Raw genomic sequence first — 10,229 nt, forward strand, 5'->3', positions numbered from 1 at the left:
AGTGCGTAATGTTCGACTTTCAGCTTCTATAATTAGGATTTTGTGACCAGCTCCACCCGGAGGTGAAATGAGATCGTGTTTAATTTTCCGCGTAAGTGATGGATGGCAGAGAACAATGTCAGGGTGCGTCTGATCACCTTTATAGGAGAGAAATGTTGGTTGCTTCTGCACATTATCTACGAAATCACATTGTCCCGAATAGATAGGATCTTCAACTACATCACCTGCCTGATTATTCGTTTTATAACCCCAAATCCATGAGTGAGCATTAACGTCTCCCATCAGTAATGAGTGTTCATCCCAGCCTTCCAAAAGATCTTCAAGAGGCAGCTTGTTTCCCGGTGGGCTATAGATAAAATAGATCTTCCTCATGCATCTCCCATTCCATACTTTGGCGCGCATCACCTCAGACTTTTCTGTTGCAGTCATAGTCGTAATTATATCGATTTTAGCGACTAGATGGTTTTTAACATAAACTACCATTCCTGAGGCCACTTGTCGTCCACGTGTCAATATTTTCATTTGGTATCCTTTTATATTTATAAAGTCTTTTTCAGTTGAAGCTCCACATTCGCAAAGACCAACAATGTCAATATTATATTTTTCCAAAATAATCTTCAATTCTGTAAGTTTATCATGTGTTAGACCTCCAGCATTCCAAAAAATAATTTTAAGCTTGGAGTTTTGGTGCCCTTTAGAAAGGCCGTTTGCATTACGGTTAAATGCCGTAGTTGTCATATTCTGTGGGCTGTTGTGGCGACAGCTACTACTCATTTAGCGCTATCCAGGGTGCACGTGTATCAATGATACGGACGCGAGCAGCACTACCCCCCAATTTGTATTGGTATTCTGCTATTATTTATTTCTACACTAATATTGAAAATAATTTGCATTAATTTTTTTCTCTTAGGTATCTATATATTTAGTATCTAATTAGTATTAATAATTACTATTAATATTTCCTGAATCGAGAGATTTTAGCCTATTGTTTACTTTTACTTTTTTAATATTTTTTATTAGATGTTATAATTTGTTATAATTATCCACAACTATGGTCTGATTCGTACTTTCAAAAAATAAGTTATAGAAGAATTAGAAACGTTTCAGATTAAATTTTAGAAGTACAAATATTTTTCCAAATAAGTTACTTGACTGTTCTATTTGGAGAAATAATGAAAAGTAAGGGACGCAACAATGAAACACTTATTTTGTGAAAACAACCCTTGTTTGTCTATTAGAATTTCACTTCCGAGTCTTTTCCTGTTATATTGGTAAACACTTACAGGAAACCCTGTACATATAAATCTAATCTGAATATTCAAACCACCGAATATATTTTGCAATCCAACTTTTATTAACCTGCGCAACGAGTTTCAGATCTCTGATTTTTCAAAATGCAATCTGGCTACAAAATAATGAATGTGGCGATAGAAAAAATAAAAAATAATTATTATTTAAATTTTCTACATATTCATTTTTTTATTTTAATATATTTATTTATTTTTTGTTTTTATTCGTTGTATTTTAATATAGTAAGCTCGTGAGGAATGTGGATAAAAGCCATTTGCATCAGTGGACAAACCTAATGTTTTCCTTGTAATTTTTATCGTTGATATTTTGACTGCGGAAAATCAAAAAATAAGTACCTTGCTGGCTCAAATGTCTAATACCGAAAGATGAAGTTTGTTTATCTCTGAAAAGCGTAACTTGTAAGCTACTACAACATAATATATTATAGAATAAAGGTTGGATTGTTAAAAAATAAATTCGGTCCAGAGGTACTGGACTCAATAATGACAGTCTTTCACTTCCATTCGTTCCTTATAACATTTTTTTTTTTTGCATTTCACTCTCGACTACTCGTAAGTTATGTATATGTATAACTTAAGTATCAATGAAGCCTATATAATATAATATATATAACGTGCCATGAAGCCACTCTATGCCTCCTCTACTCTTGGAGTGCCCTGGTGCGTTGAGAAGCCATGTTACGTCAAGGTCCTTAATTTATGCTGAAACATGGCATTGTCGAATTCTCTGCCTGAATCTGATTAGATGCGCCCCGGAGCTCCGTCGAATTGAAATCACAATCGGAAAGCTACCAAATTGCTTCCGACAACTTGTCCAGCACCTGATGCGCCATTGCTGCGTTACTGAAGAGATCAAATATGGTTATCCATTTATATCCTCTCCTAGTGAAAGTGTCGACCTGTATATCATTGAGCGGTGCATCCTGCGGTAGGTATCTCCTGTGGTCAAGGCAAGAGGAGGACTTGGAGAAGAAGCGAAAAAACAGGTAGAATCGAGGAGAGTTTTGAGGAGTGTACTCACAGAGTGGAGAACAACCATGTGAGAGGAGCACGGCGGTTTGCCTATTATACGACCGCAGAGAGGAGTAATCTGTCTGATTGACCCTGGGAAACACATTCGTCTGCCGAGAGGCCCTAGAGAGATGAGTGGTGGAAAGAGGGAACTATAGGTCAGAGTATGTAACTGTCAGTTGATCACTCTGGTTAGGCCTTGCAGCATTAAAGGGAAAACAGAAGTGGAATTCGGTAACTGGGGAGCTAAGGGAGGAAAGGTAACAGTCCATGTAATGAGGAAAATACCCCGAGACAACCAGATAATCATTGATTATCACTGATAGTCATTGACTATGAGATATTTTGGAAAAGATGGTAGCGAAAATAAAAAAAAGTGGGGTTAAGTGGAATATTAGAATTGGAGTGAAGAGGTACAGCTGTCAGAAGTACGTGTATGACTGTAAGCGAGAACGGGCGTGGTTAAATAGAGATAGAGTTGGAAAGAGGCAATATTGAAGTATTATGATGATATTTTTTGAAAAAAGAGGAAGTACCGAGAGCTACAGGAAAAATGGTGCACGAAATCACATTGAAGCAGGATAGGGTGAAGCTCCATGAAGGAGAGGTGATATCCCCAGGCACTTCGTAAACACATTAGGGAAGAAATAGAAAGTTTGCGGAAGCAAGTGATAATTGTGGACAGCACTTCGCCCTACAACAGTCCATTGTGAGAAGTACGCAAAAAGAGTGCCTCGGATGAATTCCAGAGAATCAGGGAGTTCGACCTCAATCATTCTTGGTGTGTTAGGTGCCACATCACATCGATATCCTTTATTTCCTTTCGGATCAAGGAGTTATCGAATTCTCTTTCCCCATCCAACGAGATGCGGCCGTTCCAAAACTACCTCCGAAAACCTGTCACACACCTGGTGCACCATTGCCGCAAGAGTTCAATCATGGTCACCCATGTTCTTTCTCTTTTGGCGTCCATTCTCGCAGCCTCATTGTCCCTTTTCTTGTTCCACGGTGATCGAGACAACCAACTACTTTTTTTTTACCAGGTTTATATAGTGTATCCATGTTATATTTGGCTAGGAACACCTTCCAACCTGTAATTCTGGCTGACGCTTCCTTCATTTTTCCCACCCACTAGAGTGGTTTGTGGTCAGTATGTAACTTGAACCTTCTACTGTACACATATGGTCAAAAGTGATCGACAGCCCACACTATTCCAAGGAGTACTCCAGTCCATTGTGATGTATCTAATTTCCGTCTCCATAAGGCACCTGCTGGTGTATGCCACTGGGCGCTCTTCCCTTTCGCCCTCCTGAGACAAAATTGCTTCTAGCGCATACTCACTGGCATCTATTGTTATTGTGGATTGCCGAGTGAAATCTGGAAAAAGCAAGTACCGGCTCTTGCAGCAACCTCTCCATGCACTGTCTGATATTGTACCTGGGATCTTGTGCCATTGCCGTCCTAATTTCCACTACAGAGCATTGCCATGTGCTTGTGGCATGGTGATTTACGGTAGAGGTGGAAACTGATTTGTAACTGGCGGAACTGCTACCGGTGGGTTTTCTGAGAAAGATTCAGAATTGAGTCCCGGAATATACCTTTGTTCACCAAAGAAATTTGTACTAACGCCTATGATATTGCAGGTATAAAGAGCAGAAGTTATGCTGTACCACTCTTCTACTTTTTCCCTTGCGAATCCTGTTCCTGACTTATGGAAGGCCAAAACATTACTGGTCATTTCATCCTCTCCCGGCAAAGTACCACGGCACTCCGTCGACGCACCCGCATCCCAAAAATAATTTCGAATAGGGCAAACCCCGTGACAGTGTGTATGGAGTGGTTGTATGCAGCGTCTGCCCGTTCCATGGCGTCATCAAGTTCCAGTCCCCTTTCTAGCTGGTATGGTCGTCACTCAGAGTGCATTGGAGTCTGAGTAACCCAGTCGTTCTCATTCAAAAACGCTGTAACGTGTTTCTGCCTCTGTGACACCTTACCTCACTTTTTAATGACAGCACAGCTCCCAGCGCGTACTCACTAGCGTCTGTCGTGAGCGTGAACTGCTTTTGTAAGTCAGGAAACGCTAGTACTGGTTCCTTCTGCTACTGATCTATACATTTTCTTATATTGTCTTCAATGGCCCGATCTTACCCCCTCCTGAGATATGGTGTGTCCTAGAAAATGTATTTGTTTTTGTCCCAGCAATGAGTTCTCTCGAGATAGTTTTAGTCCGAATTCTCGCATCCTCTGAAAAACACTCTTTAAGTGTTTCACGTGGTCTGTAACCAATTTACTAAACACCAGGAGGTCATCCGGGTAAATCTGCATACTGATTCATCTATACCTCTCGAAAATTTGTCTGTTAACCTTTGAGATGTAATGTTTGCGTTCTTCAGACCAAACAGCATTCTCCTAAATACTTAGTGCCCTCGTTCCAAAGTAAAAGCCGTTTTGTGTTGGTCCTCTGGGTGTATACAAATCTGGTGATACCCTGCTTTCAAGTCTAAGGTGCTAAATATTTTAGCCCCTCCTAGTCTGTCAAGGATATCCTCAAACCTCGGTATCCGATACTTATCAGCGATGGTATTTTCATTGACCTGACATTAATCAATGACCACCCTATATATATCCCCGTTCTCACCTTGCGTAGGCTTCTTCCACACCGCCCACAATGAACTATTAATGGGTGACATACTGTCTACAATGAATCCTTGTCTTCTAAAGTTTTCGATTTCGTCTCTTATGTTCTTCCGGAGTGCCTATGGGTATCTTCGTTTCCTAACTTATGTCACTCTTTCCTGCTTTAGTGGAATCTCATGAACCGTCCTTTCTGTTGAACTCAATACCTCTCCTTCATTAAAGAAAATATCATCAAATCCGTTGTAATGGCGTCCAATTCTCCACCTGCGGTCCACCCAGAGTGATTAATTTACATTTGCAAACCTTTACTTGGAATGTCTTCCCCACATGTCTCTGCTGAAGGCTTTTCGTCTGAACTTGTGGGGCATTGACCTCCATAGGTTCGCCTTCTTCCTTATTCCTTCTTCAATACATGTAAGTAATTCTTCCTGAATTATTAAATCCCAGATTAATGAGGTCGTTAGACATTAGTGAACCCTACATAACTAAATTTTAGTGTGTTTCTTATGTTATTGTAATGTTCTCTGCTTTTATTAAATTTGCTTATTATTTTTGAACTTGTTGATCTCTCCTTTTATCGTCTATTTTTCAATGCAAACACAATACAAAGTATTATTATTATTTTCTAATTACTTCATTGTCTTACTAACTTTGTATTTTGTTTCTTTATGCTTCTTTCTTTTTACTTACATATTACATTAGTTACGTATATTTTCTTTCCATTTTTAAAATTAAATTTTCATAATTCAAAGTTTCTTTGTATTATATAACTTTATATTTTTATTTTATTAATTATGTTATTTTACTACCATACTTAATTACGTATATATACCTTTTATTTCCCACTTCTTTCACTACATTATTTTTATTTATATTCATTCTGTACAATTATTTACTGTAATCATTCTATATATCCTTTAATCACTGATTGTTATCTTGTTTTTTTTTCTTAGCCCTGATGAAGGCTATAAATTCTGGCTGAAACGTTGGCACTAGTAAATAAGCTTTTTAACTTATTTGTGTTATTCTCTGACTGCACCTCCAACTATCTTCTCATAAATATTATCCACGGTTGACTATCTTCTCATCTATCAATCAACAATTTTTCGATACAATACTTATTTCTAATTTTCGTTTTTTTATTTCTCTAAATATGAGAAAAATAAACTAAAACAATATAGTGATTACAATGGTAAATTATGATAAATTTAGCAATGAAATATTTTGATAAGGAAATCAAAATTTACCTAAAGAAAAAAAGTTAAAAACATTATTATTAAAATTAAAATTATTTTAATTTTAAAAATGTTGTATTCTCTTTTCGTAATTCCACTTTGGTATTAGTGAAAAAATAAAAAATATCCAAAATGCGTGGAAATACATAGATCAAACAGACAAACATTGCAGCTCTCGTAGCATCAACGTTTAGAGAAGTGGGGGTAAGCTGCCACTTCCTCTGGTCTAGCAATTACAAATCTTGCGGCTTTAATCCTAAATCGTATTAAATTATAAATCGTATCGTAAAAATGAATCTGTTGGCGCAAACTTGTTTTTTCTTGTGGTCAAGTGCCTATAAGCTCACTTTTTTTTTTATTTACAAATAATAACAAAGATAAATTTTTTAAATCCCAAAATAATTAATGAGCCAATTTCAGTAACTTCTATGGGGTTCTAGATGGTAAATCCGTTTACAGATGGGAAATTTATTATTCCGTATTCAAATGAGAAGAAAAGTAAATTTACCCCGAAAGTGGTGCCATCTCTTCAAAAAAAAAAACTTACTAAAAATCGGTACATTTAGCCTTAAGTTTTATTTCAGGGGCTATTCCTTTTAACTCATAGACAGGTGTTGTTTTCTTATTAACCTTGTGGACGAGTTGCAGCTCTGCCTTGCTTCCTTGCTTGATAGTGGATTGGGAAATGTGCTTGTATAAATGGTTTCCTCTCTTTGCAATCAATTCCTCTTTCTTCAAGTTAAGCTTTGGCTCTCAGCATAAATGAGTCTTGAGCCATTGAGTTGAGATTTTTATTAGTTTTTCCAAAACTTGGATCAGTTCTGTTCAGGCACTTATGAAGAAACATTGCAGCTTGCTCATACTATTTAGAAAGAGATTCTGTTGTGGTATGCAACTCCATTGCTGCAACGGGGATTGAGAGTGGTGCACCTAAGATTAGGCACAGGGCTTTGATCTGCTGGCTGTTCAGTCTCATTAAACATGTATCAGCGGCAGTACAAATGACCTCAAAACCAGATTCTAAGGCATGTAAGTCTTATACGCGAGACCCATCCTATCCTGGGTGGCTCCCCATATCTTTCCTCTAAGGCGTTTTAGGAGCTTAAGCCTTTTTTCCCTTCTTTTTATATTAAACATTCTCATTTACTTTATCACAGGATGTAAATTTTTGCTGGTTTCATATACCCTTCTGTTTTTTTTTTTGATACTTAATGTATTTATTTATCTATTTATATTAACATTTGGATTATATATTTTAAATACTTTTATTTGTTTCTGAAAAACACTGTGATAAAGAATTACTATTTAAAATATCTGTAACAAATATTTTAATTTTTTTCCCTAACATACTACATATTTACCTATTGTATTATTTTGTACAGTTGTAAATTACAATAAATAAACAATAAAAAAAAATAAATGTTTTCCCTTCTTGCCATCTTAAGGCAGTTTTATTTACTTTATCGCAGGGTGTAAATTTTTCTGATTTTGTATACTCTTGTGTTTTTGGATATATTTATTTATCTTATACTAACATTTGGATTATATGTTTTAAATTTTGTTTCAGGCTAAAAATGACAAAAACACTATTCTGTCACAACATATTGAAGGCCATCGTAGTGATATAGCCCAAGACATAGATGCTTTGATGAAATATATTGAATCACCTAACATTGATGGATCAAAAGCCAGACAAAGAAATGTAATGGGGTTTAGTAAGCATAGTAATCGTGTGACTCATAAAATTGGACAGATCAGGGATAAAAGTAGTGACACATTTTCTGGTAAAATACAGAAACCTAAGGAAAATAAGCTGCAAAAAAGTAGTAGTTTAGAAGAAGTCTCTATTTCTAAATTTGAAGATCTTACATTGAGTAAGAAACCTGCTGAATCCTCCAAAAATTTACAACATGGAAGTGGTAACAAAGAGTTGAATTGTTTAGATCAAGAAATCAGTGCTAGTTTTGACATTAAGTCACCAAAAAAAGAAGTTCCTTTTCAGCAGGAGAGGTTTGAATCAGAAGTATTCGATGCTGAATTCTTGCCTGTAACTAAGAAGTCCAGAAAGAAAAAAAATGTATGTGAAAGTCATATTAGGAATAGAATTAGCAAAATCAATGTAGGCTTTCGAGGTGAAAAAGTTTTAGGTTCGTATATTGGAAAATCTCAAGATTTAGAAAGTTTTACTGTATCTACTAGAGATTTCCAAAGAAGAAAATCCATATCTTCTGTTCCATCATCGGATAAATCAGGAGATACATCTGATATGGATAGTGTTCATTCTTTTCCTGTATCATCAAACAAGGGTAGAGCTATAAAAAACAATGTATCTGCTTCTGTGGGTTCAACTCCTCAGATATCTTACGCAGATATGGCTCGATCTGTCCCATCACCACTAAGAACTCGAAATGAGCTGCATAATAATGAATCTAAGAACAAATTATTTTTGGACTCTCCCTCGGTGAGTGATGAAAACTTTCAGCAGTCGTCTCTTTCTGATGCGATACCTACAGTTATAGTTCAGTTACCAGCTAAAAAGCATTTAGGAGGTAGTGTACATAACTTAAAAGATGAATATCCTCCTCTTTTCACCGAAATGTGTGACAAGGCTTTTTCATGCAAGGACATGTTTGTAGAGTATACAGTGGTAGTTCCTAAAAGGAGCTCTTCTATTCTTGAATCTAATTGTGTAAATGTGGAAGAAACTGTGTTAATTGATATGCCTTTATCAAAAAGTGATGCACCTATTTTGGAAGGCTTAAATTTAGCTTTAGATAATAAATTAACTACAAAGCGCCCACCTGTGATTTTAATGAATAGTAATGCTAATGACTGTAATGATGTAAATGACTTAGTGTTTGGTTTTGAAGTTAATGAACAACTTTTAAGCAGTTCTAATACAGAAATAATGAAAAGTAGTGATATAGTTTGTAGTAACAATATTGATAACCGAATTTGTGAAACAAATTTATCAGTGGACCAAAGTTGTAGTGACTCTTCAAGTGGTATGAATACAATAATAAGAGATGATGATTCTGATCACATTAATCCCGAAAATATTGTTGAAATTGTGGAGTATGTTTCTAAAGGTATGTTTTCTTTTGATTTTATCAATTTATATATTTATTTTATTTTATTGATACTTTTAAGACTTTGAAATAACAATTTACCCGAGGAAATCAATGAGATAATAGTTTTTAGTATTTTATATTTGAAAACTCTTTTAATTCATTTTATTAAATATTTATCTATCTTATAATTTTATATTGCAGATGTCAATTAGATTTATTCTTTATTTTTATATCTTGTAAAAGAACTCTTTGAGTACTTTTCATTTCCACCATTCCATCTTCTTTTCATATTTTGAAAAGAACTGACTGTATGATATTAAATTAATTTTATTTAACAATAATCATTATTGATTAAGATGTAATCAAACTTCATTATAACTTTTAGAACTGGCAGTTTTCTGCTCATTATTCATTTTGGTGATTTTATGTTTTATCATTAGGTTTAATTACCATAAATTTACTGTAAAATTACTGTATTTATTTAGTGTATACGTACCCCTTTACTGTAGTTTGTGATATGATCTTTATTTAAAATCTATTTCAAAGATTTATTCAGTTTAAACTTTTTTTTTTAAATTCACACTATTTTAGGCCCAGTGCTCATTACCATTTTATTTTAATTTCTTTTTAATTATGAATCAGAGTGAATTCAAAATTATGCACCTTAATTATATTATCTAAAATAATGGTTGTTATTACTATTTGGAAAAATTTACACCATTATTCCTGGTTGATTTTCAGCTTTTTCTGACTTAAAACTTTTCTATTACTTGATGAAAGGAATATGGTCTGGGTGCGGTAAAAAAAAAAACTCAAATAGTAGAAATATACTATTTTAATGAGCCAATGTTTCGCCCCACGTTGCAGGGCTTCTTCAGGGCTAAAAAAAGATACAAACACATAGTTACAAAAGGAAAACAAAAACATAAGTGTAAAATAACAGGGGTATAAAATGTAAAAAAGTA

At 35.1% G+C, this 10,229-nt stretch overlaps 1 protein-coding gene across 1 annotated transcript in view; it reads left to right on the forward strand.

The window, feature by feature from the left end:
• LOC106680809 (uncharacterized) overlaps window positions 1–9,282 on the forward strand; it is a gene marked incomplete at both ends in the record, with an annotated part of 87,865 nt that extends 78,583 nt beyond the window's left edge. Inside the window, 1 exon segment of the mRNA XM_067051954.1 lies at window positions 7,761–9,282. Within this exon segment, the coding sequence (XP_066908055.1) occupies window positions 7,761–9,282 (1,522 nt within the window).
• Window positions 9,283–10,229: the final 947 nt, after the last annotated feature.

The sequence above is a fragment of the Halyomorpha halys genome, unplaced genomic scaffold (genome assembly GCF_000696795.3).
Source record: "Halyomorpha halys isolate HHAL.00 unplaced genomic scaffold, Hhal_1.1 Scaffold290.1, whole genome shotgun sequence".
Lineage (NCBI taxonomy): Eukaryota > Metazoa > Arthropoda > Insecta > Hemiptera > Pentatomidae > Halyomorpha > Halyomorpha halys.